Below are 17,533 nucleotides of genomic sequence, written 5' to 3'. Positions count from 1 at the left end.
CCTTCCTTGAAGATAGGCACCACATTGGCCTTCTTCCAATCTTTGGGCACTTCAGCAGAGCACCAGAAGTTCTCAAAGATCTGTGCCAGGGGCTGAGCTATGATGCTTGCCAGCTCCTTGAGTACCCTGGAGTGTAAACTGTCAGGGCCGGCTGACTTGAAGATATCCAGCCTCTCAGGGTATTCCTTCATGAGGTCAGCATTGATGGAGGGTAAGGAATCTCCCTCACTCAGGCCTCCCTGTCCCGCAATGGGCAGGGGCTTCCCATGGGACTGGTGAAAGACTGACACAAAGTACCCATTTAGCAAGTTGGCTTTTTCCTGGGCTTCAGTTGTCAGTTGTCCCATCTGGTTTAGCAGGGGTCCAGTGTTGCCCTTGCTTTTCCTCCAGCTTCCAACATATCTAAAAAAGGACTTTTTCTTGTCCCTGATGCTTGTAGCTAGTTGGAGTTCCATCACAGCCTGGGCACAACTTTAAATGCTGGAGGGCACTTAGCATTAGTTAGCAAGCTTGAAAACACAATCATTCAAGTTTTAAGTGCCTTTAACAAGATAATTATAACATGCAATATCATTCTCTGGCAAATATTTACACTTGACAACAGAAGCCACCACTGTTTTCAGACATGGCAAGCAGACGATCTCCAGAATCACATCAGTGATTCTCCAGGGAGAAGGAGCAGGACACACTAACAAGAAGATGAACATTGGGACATGTACCTGAACCTCTGTCTTTAGACTATGGGGTTAGTTCGTATCAACAGCAGCACTATGGTGTGAACCCAGCCAGCCAGCCCCAAGCCCAATATAGGTGTCATTGATTACATGCTCAAGAACTGTGGCAGTTTGAAAGAGCTTGAATCAGCCTGGCTCGGAGAACTTTCTACCTTCGTGACCTTTACAGAGACTGCAGGTGACAGGCAGTGGGTGACAGAATACAGGGTGTATTTTAAGTCCTTTATTTCATGATGTTCTTTTAAGGCATTAAAGAAGAACAAAAGTAAACATCTTAAATCAGGAGCTTGTTAGTCTTTTAAGCTGTTGTGTCAGTGCCCCTTGGTTTTTGTCTATTTTGTCTCTTCTTTTCTTGTGGGTTTACAACAGTGGACATTTTAGCCTCTCTTTCAGTGGACCAAGATGGGCACTGCCATTTGGAGAAAAAAAATAAGGGGATTTTTGAGAGAGCACAAGGAGCCAACAGTGCTAGGTGTTAATTTACAAAAATGTTCTGTAGTAAGAAGAATGGAAGTTTGGTTTTGACTCATTGCATTCTGCATGTGCCTCTGAATGCTGCCTTTGGATATATGACCTCTGCTTTTAGATGAACATTGAAAAATGTTTGTTTTAAGCCAACATTTCATTCTATAGCAAGGCTTAGTTTAAACAGATCTTGCAGGAGGCATTCAAGGGAAAAAAGAGCAATCAATAAAGATTAGAGATGCTTCCTGATTTAGTCACACAGCATGCTTTCCTTTTATATCACCTGTTATATACAGATTTCCGGAACTGGTAAGACAGCAATTTGCATCTGTTTCACCATTATTTCATCACCATGCTGCTGCTCAAAAGGACCAAGTTAGAGATAGCCACTTCTTGTTCACTCCTTTCTGTTGAGTTACACATGCCTTTTAAATCAAATTAGTTTTATGTTTGTTGCACAGCATCAAAGGCTTATAGCAACCTCTTTCTATCCCTTGTTTGTTCACTATTACTCTCTCAAAAAAGGTTTTTCTTCTTACTTAGGACCTATCTCCAAGCCAGATAAAGAACTCATCTGAAATGTATCTATTTTAGAAATGAAAGCAATATAAGTGTTTGTCATTAGTGACAATAAAAGGAGCCCAAGAGACCCCGTGAGCAACCCCAAGAACCCCAAATGGGCTGAGCAAGCCCACAACAAAACAAGAAATTTACCTCTGGGGCAGGAAGCAGCAGAGCTGTGACGATGCGCGGCACCACTGTCACAGTTTAAGAGCCAGCTATTAATCAAGCTGGGTGGCACCAGGCTGATGACATCAGCCCTGGTGCTGGTGGAGGAGAATTAAAAAACACCTGGAGTTCTGGGGAGAGGAGGGGAGAGCCTGCCTCTACATTAGATACAGCAGAGGCAGCAGCATACATGGGGCACCGAGATAGTTGTCAGAACCTCAGGGCTCAATCTAGATGGAGAAGAACAGTCTTTGTGCTTCCAAGCCTAGGGAGTGAAGCCTTAATTAATGAGAAAATCCAGCAGCTGTAGGGAGCTGGAAGAGTTTCCTGCAGGCTAATAAGGGCATTAGCCAGAATCGAGGAAACCCTCCAGAAAATAGGCCCCTCTCCATTTCTTTCTTTTTTGTTGATTTTTTAAAAAAAATTGTTAAAAGGACGGTTAAGACCAGGACATACCAGAATCCTAAGGTCAGGGCTTAACCCAAAGGTTAACCCCTTGTCTTCAAGGGACAAGCTAGCACTCCAGATAAGGCTAGGAAGCACCTTCAGGACTGCCTCAGGTCAAAAGTCGGATTATATCAAAATCCTGCATCACTGCCCATCGTCTCATCATCAACGGCTGGCATGTGGCTGGGGATGGTGGGGAGGTGAAGCCCCCTTCATGAAGTGCTCTTGGATCCATGAGTACCCCAAGTGGAACCCCTGTATTAACCACACTGAACCCCTCCTATTCAATTTGTTATCATCAAAATCATGGCAGGTGAGCTGAGGTGAAGCCTAACTTGGTGGGGACTCAAGAAAATCTCACTCTTGGATAATCGGGAGCATTACACTCATCAATTAGGAAATGGGCTATTTTGCAGTCTTTTGTAAATGTTACTCTGAAATCTCTCTCAGACACCAGATGGGAATGCAAAATAGAAAGTGTGACGTCTCTAGTGGGCACTGTGAGTACCTTACTGCCCCCTTGGTCATGGTGTCCCCAACTTGCCTGCCACAACTTGTTCTTACCTGATGAAAGGCGGGGTTCAGTGGTGTTCTTCCCAAGTGACCCGATGACGGGGGTACTCACAGCCGTGCCACGGAGTTCTTTGGGGCTCTGCCTCCCCTACAACCCATCCACTTGCCCACTGCTTGGGTGTTCCACTTGCTGTTCCGCTGATCTCTGTAAGCTCCCTTGTTATGGGGTCTGGCATGAGCTTTGGACAACCCGATGGTCACCTAGGTGTCAGTGCATCTGGAGCTTCAGTCCCTGAACCCAAAGGACTGCGCTCCTCACAGTTTTGGCATCCTTCCTCCCCTCCAAGGGGGAGGGACGCTTCTTATAAGCTTTGATATTGTGAGGGCTGGGGATTGTTCATCCCCAGCCTAATGCCTGACATTGCCTCCCCGCCTTTGGAGCAGGGCAGTGTCTGCCAGGCTGTTATAACCAGCCTCCAGAGCCACCTTTGCTGCCTGTCTGGTGTGCTTCCAGCTGACTCTCTCCCTCTTTTCTCTACTCTCCTCCCTGCCAGTTTCCATCGGGGTTTTTGAACTTCCCATGGTGGCGGCATCAGCTGCCGCAATTAGCCAGACGCCACTCCGCCCAGGGATTGGATGTTTGAAGAGCTGGCATAATGCTGGCTTGTGCAGCTGCGGCTGTGGCCATGGCTGTGGCTGTGCCTGCGGGCCTGCAGCTAAGTCTACCAGGGCATGGGGGGTCTGCCCATTCACCCCAGGGGTGCCCGGAGATGTCCCCAGCACCCTTAGTGCCTGTCGGGGCTTCTCACCACCATAGAAAGTGTCAAGGCTGTGAGATTCCAGACTGAAAATGGCAGCTCATCAGTGCTGAAACTGAGAGAAATTACAAAAGGCAATTTGACATCAGAAGCTTGATCACTTATGGACGAGATTTTTTCTTATCAATTCCTTACTTCATTAATTGTATGGTATGACATACTGTTTCAAGTCAATTTGGTAAGCAGGATGATGCTTACAGCTCCATCGTAAAACAATATGTATTGATTTTGCCAGCAAGTTAGTTGAAAGTACACAAAAAGCACTTCTCAGATACTGAGAAAATGGATTTGGAGATGCACTCTGTAAAGCAAAAGAACTTTTAGAAGAAATGTCTCTGCCAGCTGAACTTCCACAAACATGTGTCATAAAGAAAATGAAAGTCTCTTCGCTTTGTAGTGGCAAATCCTCTTTGCCAGTAGGCGCTTGGCTCATTACTGGTTTTGTGCTCTTCTGCTGGCAGGTGCTAGGCTCACTACCAGTCTGTGGAGGCTGATTACAAAATCGAAAAGGAGGAGACTCTGGGTCTAATGGGGCTGATGTTTTCTTACTGTGTGAAGTGTGAATCCACGTGGGGAGTCCTTGACAGCTGTGAAGCAGAAGATGAAGTTAACACTAATGCAGAACAAAGATTCAGAACTGAGTTTTTCAATGTTGCAATGGACTGTGTGATTATGAGTCTTGAAAGTCATTTTCAGTTATTAAGTAGCTTCGTGAACATCTTTGGATTTTTGTATGATGTGAAGAAAATAAGAACTGTATCTACCAGTGATTTAACCAAGTTTGCACAGAGCTAGAGCTGACATTAAAGAATAACGAAAGTAGTTCTACAGACATTGATGGAACTGATCTTGTTGGTGAACTTCAAAGCCTTTCACATCTTCTACCACAGACAATGGATGCTCTCTGAACTCTTCAGTTCATTTACGAGAAGAAATTATCAGTTGTTGATGCTAATGTATGCATTGAGCTGATAATATTTTTGACAGCTCCAGTGACTGACTGTTGCTTCAGCTGAGAAGCTTTTATAAGCTGAAGCTCATAAAGTCATATCTGTGCTCAACAATGTCACAAGAACAGTTATCAGGATTGGCAATGCTATCCATCGAGAATGAAGTTAGTAGGGAGGTTGATTTCAAGAGAGTGGTACATGAATTTCTTTCCAAAGTGTTGGAGTCCTGAGTCATGCTATGAAGACTGAAGTCTCCAATGAAGCTTTCAATGAAGGTTGAAGTCTCCATGTCTAGTTAATGAAAAATCAGTTTCAGTTTTTGGAATGACTATAGGTTACCTAATTTATTTATTTAGATATTCATTTTTATTTAGATATTCATATTTATTTATTTAGATATTCATATTCATTATCTAGCTAAAAGTAAATGTCACTTTTATGTGTAATTTTCTTAAACAGCTATGTCTAATTCATTAATTTAGTGAGGAAGAAGGAGGGGAAAGAGGAGAGTGTAACCACAATTTTGATTTTTTGATGGATTAGGGGCCCCCAAAACTATATCTTGCAGGGGACTTCAAAAATTGTGAGCTGGCCCTTAGCAGGGCTGGCAGCTGAAGAGGGGCCTGGTAGCTCAGGAAGCGGTTGCATGAGACTGAGGGGTCTGAGGGCCCAGAGAGGCATCTGACAACCTCAGTGGAGATGGCAGAGAGACTGAGGCATCTGAAGGCCCAGAGGGGTGGCTAAGGGAGGCCAAGGGGTTGGAAGGCCCAGTGAGGGGCTGTATTAGTAATAGGTAGAACACCGATAAGGATGCCATCTGTGAAGCATGGGGCATGCTTTTAAGTGTTTAAGACCTGGCTAGACAAAGCTCTTTCTGGGATGATCTAGTTGGGGATGGTCCTACTTTGAGCAGGGGATTGGACTAGATAACCTCCTGAGGTCCTTTCCAACCCTAATTTTCTATAATTCTATGATGTAGGGGAGGTATGGATCTATGCAACTGGCCCATAAGGCCATGACCACAAATCAGGTGGTTATTATATTAAGATCAGGGCTACCTTCTGCAACACATATACATAGTAACATCAAGGCATGGCTGGGGGAGAGTGGAGTGGGCTGCCCCTAGAACAGGGTATTACAAAATGTTTTTGGCTGCTCTACTACAGATGATAGCTCTTAAATACATTTCAGTGCACTATGCACAGTAAATCACTGTAGGGGGTGCTGCATAACAATCTACCCTGCTGATCTCTCTGGTACTGAATTATAGCAGGGGGTACTGCCAGACCACTAGTCCCTGCTACAGACCAGTCGATGTGTAGGTCACAGGTTGCTGACATGTACAGTTCACCAAAACTGTTGTGATTTCATTAATTTAATATAAATTTAAGTGTCTTTTCCCTAATTGTATTGCTATTTTAATACATATTTTTAAGCTACTGCCTCATGACAGAAGGACATGACATGGCCCCCACATTCATGGGCTGCCTGGCCTGCCACAAACTCACCCTCTCCCAGCTCTGGGGGGGGGGTGGTCAGGCTCCACTGAAAGCAGGATTGGACCCCTCACCGCTTCTGCCAAATTGCTGCCCCAGGGGTCTTGCTTGTGCCCCTCACTCCAGGGCTATACTGGTGTCCTGGGAAATGGCTGCCACCTGCATTGACCTGTGCCCACCCCGCATGGCTGTGGCCAGGCTGCCTGCCTGGGCTGTGCTGTCCCTGGCTTCCTGGAGGGGGGCCCTGATTGCCTGTGATGCCATTGGCCCATAATCTGCCCCTGCTTACTGCAAGGAATATAAAACTGCCCAGCCACCTGAGGCACCCAGGGCCTCATTTCCCCACTAAAAAGCAAATTGTGGCTGCCCTGTCCCAGAACTGCAGGCAGCAGGCAGCCTTAGGAAGTGCCTGTTGCCTGCACAGACACCCCTGCCCACCTAGCATGACCCTGCCCAGAGTATCCACCTGGCCTGTGCTGCCCCTGGCTTCCCAAAGGGTACCTTAATTGCCAAGGTCCTGTCAGCCCATAATTCACCCCTGGTTCATGCACTGAATATAAAATAGCCTGGCCACTTTAAACTGATGCTATATTGAGAAAAGGAGCACCTTAATTAGTAAGGCCGTTTGCTAGTGTTACTGATCTTTCTGAGTGAAGTGTTATTAAAGAAAACAGGATATTATTTTATTAGTCTAAACCAAGGGTGTCATATATGTCTTCCAGGCTGGATCTAGCCTGTGAAGCCATATGATCCAACCTGTGGGTCACTGGGCTGACCCCACATGCCAGCTCTGGCCCTGCACACCGCAGGCAGCACAGGGAGTTGGTCCAGGATGCCGCATGCAGCCCCAGACCCCTCGGGATGGAGGCAGCATTGAATCCAGCTCATATGTTGAATTGCATTAGCAAATCCTGGGGCCAGCATGTGCTATGTGTGGCACATAAGCTGGACCTGGTATTGTGGGCACTGTATAGTTGATCAATCCTGGTTTGACCTGCAGACTGACCCAAAAACACTCATATGGTCCATAGGACTGGATGAGCTTTAGACCTCAGGTCTAAGCCATAAAGTCTGAGTAAATACTAATTATCCTGAGGTAAATTGCCATTAGTATGCAGTCTCATTAAACAGAAATGGGAGAGGCAGTTACTTATTTTACAGTTTTTCTGACACAAAGAGCAGTCAGAAGCTTTCATTGTCAGGGTTCTTTTATTTGAGAAAAATAATACACAAGTAAGAGCATGATGAAACCTCCCTGGGAGTGTACAGTGTGGAGTCACCATGACAGCAGCAGTGGGAAGAAAAAAGGCCCACCCATATAAACCATGATAATCAGGGGATTGACACAGACCGGTGGTTTGCCACAGCCTTCTAATCTACTGTGTCCCAGTGGGTTGCAAAGGAGCAGCACTGGAGAGAGGGCATATGTGCTGAGACAACTGCACTTTGTGGAGAGCTGCTTGGGCCACTGTTTCTCATGGATGAAGGGGGCTGTGTGTGTGATTGCTGCCCCAGGGGTCTTTCCTCCCTTTGGAAATTTTGAATGGAGGTGTGGACGCATTTGAAATGTAAGTGTGGGTATTCACATACTTTTGATTGATCACAGGTATCACGTGTGGACCTGTTACACAGTCTGTGGACCCCAGGAGTCCACAGACCACAGGTTGAAAACCACTTTCTTAAGGCAAGTGGCCCTAGAAATATTAAGGTGTACTATAACAACAGAAAAGGCCTTCCAGCTTCATACAGCTAACCAGATTGCAGCTTGGGACTGGCTGTTCAGACTGACTGCTCCCTCCTCAAGTCAACTGATTTATCAAATGAAGGACAATAATCAAGTCCCATCTTCTTCCCACAACTCATCAGCGTTTCCCACGGCCACAGCTAAGCGTTTAGAGCAACTGACACTGGTGGCAGCAGTGAATGTTAAATTGGTGACAATGAGGACCTTTGGGCTGTGGATGTGGGCAGGACTTGGAATGGAGCAGGAATATATTCTAGCGGCTTTTCTTCTTTCCTGCTACCAGAGCAGCAGGTTCTGGATGCACAGCCTCCTTCCTGCAAATCCAGGAGAACGGCTCCTCACAAGAAATGCATTTGGCTTCTACTTTAGAGAGAAGTACACAGCACCCTGGGGTTGTGTCTTGGGCTACTGAAAACCTAGGATGGAGAGATATGTATTACTGCCTGCTAATCCCACCTCCAGTCCTCAGCAGTGGTGCTTCTTGGGGGATTGGCTGCTGGGCTGGCTTTTCAAGTATATGTCATGTCTAAAGCAATTTGCAAATGAGTCTGTCCTTCATGAAACTCAGGTTCAAAAATCACTGGCAAAACCTAGACAGAGCAGGTCAGTTTCCTGGCACAGCTCTGCCAGCATCCAGTCAGGACACACCATTCATGACTTGCAGAAGTCCTGGCTCTACCTGCCCATGGCCGTTTCCCAGCAACCCTCTCAAATGGGTCTCACTCACCCTCTCACAGACCAGAGATTGCAAGTTCCTTCCTTTGACCAGCACTGAGGAATAATAGGAGGAAAAATACTAAAAACCACTGTGGGAAAGAGATGCCAGACACAGCAAAGTGCCCCTCCTGGCTGGAGGAAATCTCATGTGCCTTTCCCCACTGGGGTGTATAGAGAGGATCCTCTCTCTTCTCTGGCCCATCTGTTCCCTATGGCAGACTCTCTCTCTATTCTTGTTTAGGGCCATTTACCTCCACATTTCTCATGGGAGGGCTATGATATAAAGCAGCATTATTCAACCCACTGATGGTGGAAAGTGCACTATTAGCTCAAATAAAAGCAAATATTTCCTCATGACACAAGGGACTTACAGGTCTTTGGAGAGAGCAGTGCCATCCTCCCACAGCCAGGACTCACTGCCTGCCTGACGAGATAGTCCAATCCAGTGGGGAACATGTGCTAGTGATCTGAAGAACTCCTGAATGGGAACAAAGCCAATTCAGTTCACCTCAGTTCACCCTTTGTACCTTTTCTTCCACTTGTGTGAGTATTTCGAAGTCTGCTGTTGCTCAAGAGTGTTTTTGTTGTAACTTCATTCTTTTATCTTCTCTTAGGTCAACTTCAGCTCATCTTTCCCAATGAGGGCACTGCCTGTGGTTACCTTCAGATCCTACAGGGGGAATCAGTAACTGGGCTCCAGACATTAGGAAGGAAAAACATAAAGATTTTCCCCCATGTTCGCTATAGAAAGGGAATGTATGATGTTGGGAGTCACCCAAAGAACCACACCTTGACCCACCCTCAGCATGTGTGGAGGGAACCACTAACTGTGGTCCAGACCTTGGGAAGGAAAAATAGAAAGATTTCCCCCCAGGTTCACGCACCGGCCATGGAAAAGAAATGTATGATGTTGGGATGCACCTAAAGAATCATCTTGCTAACTCACCCCTAATCCTTGGGTGAGCTATTCCTGATCTGCTGCCACCATGGGGGGCAGAACCTGGCTGCCAGAGCTGTGTGAAATTTCACTGCCAGTTTTGTTTTGATGCTGTTTTGACCCATTTCAAGGTTAAAACATCAAAACTGAAAGGGAACAGATATAGTTTAAACAGCCTCGAAACAAAAGAAGGCAAGTCAAAATGTTTCACTGTTTTGCCCATAGGCTATAATGGGGAAGGACAAAAAAGCCTATAACTTTATCATTTATTGCCTGATCTGGATTAATCTTGCAGGTTTGGTAGCTTCTTTTGAGTGCGTGAAGACTGCCATGTTTCAAGGATATAGGTGAAGGGATCAGGGAAACTGCACCCCAAAGTTTTTTAAGCAAAACTTGTGTCACGCGTATGTGTTAAGCCACAGAGAGATCAAAACTGCAGACATGGTAGCCTCTTCTCAGGCCACAAATCCTGCCAAATTTCAAAGAGATAGGTGCAGGGATTTGGAGGAAACTACCTCAAACTACGGACAAGTAAAACTCATGACATCGGTGACAGTGCGTGTGTTAATGTGCAGCAGGGTGAAAGCTGCCGGCCTGCTAGCCCTTGCTGCAGCCATGAAACCTGCCAGCTGTTAAGGAGATGCGTGCAGGGGGGTTCTGCCTAACTGCTGACAGGCAAAACTCATGACATGGGTGCTTGTGCAACTGACTGTCTCTGTCTTGGGGCAGAAGCAGTTCCTGGCTCTGTATTGATTCTTTCCTCTCCTTAGTCTGTGGTTTTGTAGGTGTTAATCCTTGCTGATTAACTCATTATCCTCCCTAGCTACTGTGTATTGAGCTGGTCTCTGAGTGAATCATGATTGATTGCGTAACCCAGTAGGTAGCTAGCACAAGCACCCATGTCACAAGTTTTGCCTGTCAGCAGCTAGAGGTACAGGACCCCAGAACCCCCCTGCACCTATCTCCTTAACAGCTGTCAGGCTTCATGGCCACAGCAGGATCTAGCAGGCCTGCAGTTTTCACCCTGCTGCACCTTAACATACACAGGGTCACCCATGTCATGAGTTTTGCTTGTCCGCAGCTTGAGATGCAGTTTCCCCCAAACCCCTGCACCTATCTCCTTGAAACTTGGCAGGCTTTGTGGCCTGAGAAGGGGATAGCATGCCTGCAGTTTTGACACTGCTGTGGCTTAACACATACATGTGACATGAGTTTTGCTTTCATGATTTTGGGGTATAATTTCCCTGAACCCCCTGCACCTATTTCCTTGAAACTTGGCAGGCTTTGTAGCCTCAGAAGGGCTACCATTCCTGCATGTTTCACACAAATCAAGCCAGAAATGACAAAGTTATAGGCAGTTTTGTCTTTCCCCATTATATCCTATGGGTGAAACGTCTTAACAGTTTTGCCATTTTGACCCTTCTTTGATGGAAAAAAATGGAACAGCTGTTTTGAATCGAAACACAATTGAAAATGAAATGCTGTTCCATCAAAACGCTTGAAACACTGCACTGGGCAAAACGGAATGCTGCCATTTCGCACAGCCCTACTGGCTACACCCTGAAAGAGGGCATTGCCAAAAGTTTTAATTGCAGCCTCAGCCACAAACTCTGAGGCCTGTTCTGGGGAGCAAAGGCAAAGAGCTCACCAGTTCTTCCTTATTTTTGATGTCAAGGAGTTTGGAGTCCAAAGAAGTACAATAATCTTTACTCTCTTGCCAGGATTTCCAGTCATTAGTGAAGATGTAACAGAAGTGTCCATGTGGTTTCCATTCCTTTGGACATGCACTGGTTGTATCCCCTTGAGAAAAAAAAAAGACAGTTAAACTCTTTTGAGAACTTCATTTGTGCGCTGATGTGTGCAACATGATCCCAGATGGCTAGAACAGGTGTCATTTCATGACTTATGCATGCACCCCTTGTGTTGAATTGAAGAAAAATTGACACACCTGCAGTGCATAACAAGCAGAGTTCACACCTTAGAGCAAACCCTGTCAGGGTACATGGTTCATGAGTGAGACCCAGGGAGTGTGGGCGGGTTCCACGAGTTGGGGGTTGTGGGGGGGAAACACATGCAATTCCAAGAGCTGCGGGGTGCATGGGTGCAGGGACCTACACTCTTACCCATGCTGGCAACTCCTAAAAAAATTTCTAGCCAAGCTGCTCCTGATGCCACAGCCATACAATCTGACAGCCCCAGCTGTTGCTCTGAAAGCAGCAGCAGCAGCAGCTGGGGACCATTCTGGAATTTCTGGCATGGGTAAGCTGCTGGAGCACAGACCCTGCAGGGTCAGGGGGGCAATTCCAGTTCCCCTCCTAAATTGATGCCTGGGTTGGGTGCCTCTCTTGCCCACCCCTAGTTGTGTAGTACAGCTTGCTTTTGACTGATTCCTGTCCTCCCTGAAAGAGCCTTGCTGCAAAGAGAGATTCCTCATACCTCTGCTGCCTGATACAGGCTTGTACTTTGGAAGCTGTACACTACAATCTCCATTCTGCAGAGTGTATGTGTGTGGTTTAGTTGTTGACAGACATTGGCACGGTTAGATTTCTCATAGTCAGGTCCTCAGAAACTGCTTCAACATCTCCATTGGCTATGACTAATTCTACACCCCTCCAGAATAGACAGAAGTACTTCTTTGTGTCACTGGAAAAGCATTTCTGTCTTCCATAGCTGCAGAGTTGGAGACATTCCAGCTGACTGATGTTGGTCCAACTCATTTTTGTTCCCACACCCCACGTAAGTGGAGCATTAAAGACCAAATCCTATTTCACCCACTCACTGCATGCATGGATGTAGGTACATAAACATGATTCTATTCCACACTGCCTGATTTCCTGCAAAAGCTAATGAAAATATGGATGGGTTGCATGCCTTCTTGCTGTCTTTTTGTGATGCAGTCTTATGAGTAAGATGACAGTGTGTTACATAAACGCTAGAAAGGATTTTTAGGGACAAGGGCAGTGTGAAATGGAATTGTGCTTAGGTCCCTAAGTCCACTTAGATACCAGGGCTGTGCAAAGCTTTGGATCACGATTTGGATTTGAGGATGATTTGGACAATTCAGAGGCCAAATCTACAAATCCAAATCGAATTGCTAGAAGTTTTAGGCTTTCTAAATTGATTCGGAGCTTCCAAATTGATTCAGAAAATATTTGACAATTTGGAGATTCAGCTACAGGGTATAATGGGGAATCAATTAAATATCTATAAGTCTGTTCTTTTTTCAGCTGATTTGGATGAAATGTGCAGGGTTAGTAGCATCTGCTGAGGTCACAAAGCCTGCCAAGTTTCAAGGAGACAGGTGCAGGAGTTTCTGGGAAACTGCACCTCTAAGTCCTGAAAGCAAAACTCATGTCACGTGTGTGTGTTAAGCCACAGTGGGGTGAAAACTGCAGGGATGGTAACTCTTGCAGAGGCCACAAAGCCTGCCAAAGTTCAAGTAGATGGGTCCAGGGGTTTTTGGGAAACTGCACCACAAACTGCCAACAAGCAAAACTCATGACGTAGGTGACACTGTGTGTGTTAAGGCACAGGGGGTGAAAACTGCGGCATGAGTCTGGGTTCTGGGGCTTTTCACCCCTGGCCGCAGGCTGGCAAAACTTGGACATCTAACTCCCCAGGTACCTCTGCACTTTTACCTGCAATGCTACATCCCACTTCCCCCACCAGCCCCAGCCTGTCCCTCACCCTGTGATGCCTGCATTTCTATTTTCACTGACTGGCTTTCTTGCCTGCATCACGTGCCAGGCCAGCTTCTGGCTTCTTTACTATTGCTTCCATCCAGGACCAGGAGACACACCAACTGCAGGTACTTCCTCAGCCTGACAAAGGATTTTTCAACCCCAAAACTTCCTAAGATATACTTTTCTAACTATTTTGTCTTTTTCATAAAATACATATAAACATGAAAACACAAGATAAGCCATCACACACACCGCGAGTAACATATATCCAACACAACATCTTTACTTCTTGCTGTTAATTCCTTTATAAAAAGAAAGGCTGTGACAGTTCCATCTGGGTGCCTTTGATGCTGCTGGTGCTAGTGGTGTTGAGCCAGCTAAGTTATTTTGCCCTGCCGTCATTTACAGTGGTGGACCGACCCAAGGCTGTAGGGGAGTAGGAGACCTCACGGGGGGCACGCTACCATGTTGTGCAGAGGCCCCAGCATCAGGAAGGGTGCACCTGAACACACACACAGTCCCACAAGCACCCATGTCATGAGTTTTGCCTGTTAGCAGCCAGAGGTGCAGGGCCCCAGAGCCCAGACCTCCCCTGCACCAATCTCCTTGACAGCTGGCAGGCTTTGTGGCCGCAGCTAAGTAAAGGTCGCCATGTACTATTTTTTTTATTTGTTTCTCGTCTTGGTCCCCACAATACAAGCAGCAGCAGAGTGCCGGTGTGGGGAGCTCTCACTCATCCCTTCCTACCTGGCACAGAGTAGCTGAGTAAAATGAATAAAGATTGTGTATTTTCTTGCTTGAGCCACTGAGTAAGTACATGAGGATCAGATGAGCTTGGGTTCTCTTTGTTTCAAGAGTAGAGTCAGTAGAACAATGATTTTCTAACTTTTCCTATTGCCTTCACTCAACATTTTAAAATCGGGATGTTATTGAGACTTACAGTTTGCAATATTATGTGATACAGTGATACTATTAGACATTTTGTATATCATTTTTTTAATCAACCAAGCGGGAGCTAAACAACACATTAAATTCCACCAAAATATTTACCTCTGGTGATGGTTTATGCTTTTTGATAGTGAGTTATTCTCTGGTGCAGGGTCACGTTTTCCTGATAGGTACAGTTTCCTTAGCTTTTATTATATATGTTGGAATCCTGGAGAACTTGTATTCACCATAACAGCACAATGTATTGTGCCAATTAAACCAGAACAAGTTGAAATAGTTTTTTTGCATATGAAGGAAATGGAACTGGAATCATGATATGGCTCTATGTCCTTGTGAAATGGATTTTTTAACAGTGATTACTTTTGTTATATTTTCCAGTATGCCTTTAAAAAAATTCAGGAGTTTTAACTCTTATTGCTAAATATGAATAGAAAAACTTTCCTGAAATGTCTATAAAAGTTATAAAACTGTTAGGGCCTGATTTACAACTTCCTTACATTAGAACAATAGCAGTGAAGACACATTGAAACAAAAATGGATTCATAGAAGAGTACATAAGGCCCCTACTTTTATTCCTACAGAATACTCACATATGGCGACTAAGACTACTGCTGTTACCAGTAGTATTAGGCAGAGAATTCCCAGAATTCCAGTAATAAGTCTCCTCCAGGGATTGGATGGAGCAGGAGAACCTAAGAAGGACAAAACTGGCATAAAGATAAGCGAAGTGAACCCATTCTGGGTGTCTGGCAATGTTCCCTCTAAGAAGCAGTGGTCCATGACCGTGCTGCCTTGGTCTGTAGTGTGCCACCTTGGTCTGGCATGGGACACTTACCGAAGGGGGCTGAGGGCTGGAGGCCAAGGGCTAGGGCCAGAGGCCGGAGGCTGGAGCTGGGAGCTGGGGGCCAGGGGATGGAGCTGGTGGCCAGAGGCTGGAGCCAGGGGCCAGAGGCCAGGGGCTGGAGCTGGAGCTGGGGGCCAGGGGCTGGGAGCCAGGGGCCAGGGGCTGGAGCTGGGAGCTGGGGGCCAGAGACCAGGGGCTAGAGCTGGGAGCCGGTGGCCAGGGGCTGAAGCCAGGGCCAGTGGCTGGAGCCAGGGGCTGGAGCCGGTGGTTGGAGGCTGGGGCCAGGGGCTGGAGCTAGGGGCCAGGGCCTGGAGCTGGAGGCCAGGGGCCAGGGGCCAGGGCCTGGTGTGGGCTCTGCCAGCTCTGGGGAAGTGCTCCACTCCCCTGCACTAGGGCTGGGGAGTGGAGCACTTCCCTGGAGCCGGCTGAACCCATGTCATCCCCCCCGCCCCAGCCTCCATCTCTGCCTTGCCTCACCTCGGGGAGGAGCCGCTGCATGCCCCGAGTGAGGCTCCACCAGCTCCGGGACACTGTGGGACATGCCCCTGGAGACCGCGCTGGGGAGTGGAGCAGTGTCCCGGAGCCAGTGGAACCTCCTCCCCAAGGTAAGGCAAGGCAGGGATGGAGGCTGTGGTGGGGGTCTGGCATGGACTCTGCCAGCTCCAGGAAAGTGCTTCACACCCTGGCCCTGATGCGGGGAGGCAGAGCACTTCCCCAGAGCTGGTGGAGCCCCTATCAGGCTCTGGCTCCAGCTTCTCCTGGTGCACGGCTTTGAAAAGGCTGTGCACGGCCACACTTTTAGCTGTACATGGCCATGCACGCACGGACCTTAGAGGGAACCTTGGTGTCTGGCCCAGACTGCAGCTGAAGGTGGAATTGCACTTACATACAAAAATCACCTACTTAACCAAGTGTGAAAACCCACACCAGATTTACTGCTTTATTATGATGGATGCTCAAAGAGGTACTTTTCCTAACTGCTAGAGCAGTGAGTTCTATTTCCAAACTTCTGTGACTAACATCCTAGACACTGCAGGTTTCTTAGTAACATAGGTGATGTGTAGGGGGAACACGGGTTGTGGGGGAGGCAGGAACTGCCCACTGCTGAAGCCACTGCTGGCTTCTGTGGGTGGTTGCTGCTTGCCACCCGCCCCTCCCCCACCACTGCTGGCATCTGTGGGTGGTCCCTGCTTGCTGCTCACTGCCATGGTGCCCTCCCAGTCTCAGGAGGCACCTGTCAATTATGTTCAGTAACATGGTACTAGGCAACATTGCAGAGATAATTTTCTTTCCCCTTTGCATTCCAAAAATACAGTGTTAGGTTCTTTGGGTACAGGAAGAAGCTTGGTTATGAACAGTAGAAGAGAATTCAGGGTAGCCTCTTGGTGACACACATTACACTACCTTTGCTCTCGCAGTTCTGAGGCTTTTGGTCTTTCTCAGATTTCTGAGGTCTTTGGCTCCTCCTCTCCTGTGAAGAAGAGCGAAATCTCATGTCCATGTAAGTCACCTCCTCTTCACCCATTTCTGAAGAACAGCAAATATGGAAATGGTCTTAGTGGACAGCAATGGAAAACTAGTAAATCAATGGGTCAATAAGTAAAAATAAGAAAAGTGAGCCTCTGTTCTGGGTAGCTGGGTTAGACTACAACTTAAGAGGGAGTTTCATTCACATATGGATATCACCCACTTGACCAGGTGTGAACGCTTACACCAGCTTTATTGCTTGAGTATGGTTATGTGCAAAGATGTCTTGTTCCTAACTTCTAAAGCAATGAGTTCTATTTCCAAACTTCTGTGACCAACATCTTAGATGCTGCAGGTTTCTCAGTAACATGGTAACATTGCAGAGATATTTTTCCCCCTTTGCATTCCAAAAATACAGTGTTTGGTTCTTAGAGTAGGGGAAGAAGCTTGGCTATGAGCAGTAGAAGTGAATTCAGGGTAGCCTCTTGGTAACACTCATTACAGTACCTTTGCTCTCATTGTTCTGAGGTTGTTGGTTCTTTTCAGACTTCTGAGATCTTTGGCTCCTCCTCTCCTGTGAAGAAGACTGAAATCTCACATCTGTGTAAATCACCTCCTTGTTGCTCATTTCTGGAGAATAGCAAATGTGGAAAGTGTTTTAGTGGACAGTGATGGACAGTGCTATTTAATGAAAAATCAGTGGATCGATAAGGCATTCCTCACTGCAGGGGAGCAATGAAAGGATGCTCCCATGATTGATTCCATATTACAACAGCCTTCAGCAGGAGGAACAGAAACATAGAAAGAAAGGTCATGTTGAGATCATTATGGGAGTCTCCTTATTTCTCTCCTTCTGTAAACTTCCATCTATTTAAAATATAAACAGTGACATTGTATTTTGGTACCTTTGAGTCTCACAAAAAAACAGATACGAAAATGAAACAGCTTAACCATTTTTATATTAGTTGAAATGGTTTTGATTGCAAACTTCTCAATGGTAGGGTAGTATCATGCAGTGTGTTCATACTATAGGTGTCGACT

General features: G+C 46.5%; 1 protein-coding gene across 1 annotated transcript; it reads right to left on the bottom strand.

The window, feature by feature from the left end:
- Positions 1-8,149: 8,149 nt before the first annotated feature.
- LOC149866598 (natural killer cells antigen CD94-like) lies at positions 8,150-17,120 on the bottom strand. Its single transcript, XM_090041623.1, has 6 exons — positions 17,000-17,120; positions 16,430-16,552; positions 14,772-14,888; positions 11,199-11,350; positions 8,985-9,091; positions 8,150-8,312 (listed from the first exon to the last, which is right to left on the bottom strand). Exons 1-6 carry the CDS (start codon positions 17,118-17,120, stop codon positions 8,150-8,152), a joined length of 783 nt encoding a protein of 260 aa, XP_089897749.1.
- Positions 17,121-17,533: the final 413 nt, after the last annotated feature.

Source organism: Crocodylus siamensis, chromosome 4 (assembly GCF_052110815.1).
Source record: "Crocodylus siamensis isolate JL-2025a chromosome 4, ASM5211081v1, whole genome shotgun sequence".
Lineage (NCBI taxonomy): Eukaryota > Metazoa > Chordata > Crocodylia > Crocodylidae > Crocodylus > Crocodylus siamensis.
The sequence above is the reverse complement of the archived record's forward strand: the minus strand, read 5'-3'. Positions and strand labels throughout refer to the sequence as shown.

Bases quoted from the DNA above. Each gene is read 5' to 3' on its own strand.
- LOC149866598 (XM_090041623.1), bottom strand. From the start codon at position 17,120: ATGAGCAACAAGGAGGTGATTTACACAGATGTGAGATTTCAGTCTTCT. The intron at 16,553-16,999 runs GTACTGTAATGA...GCTGTTCTTCAG, and splicing joins TCAGAACAATGAGAGCAAAG to AAATGGGTGAAGAGGAGGTG. The intron at 9,092-11,198 runs GTGAGCTCTTTG...GTTCCCATTCAG, and splicing joins TCAAAAATAAGGAAGAACTG to GAGTTCTTCAGATCACTAGC.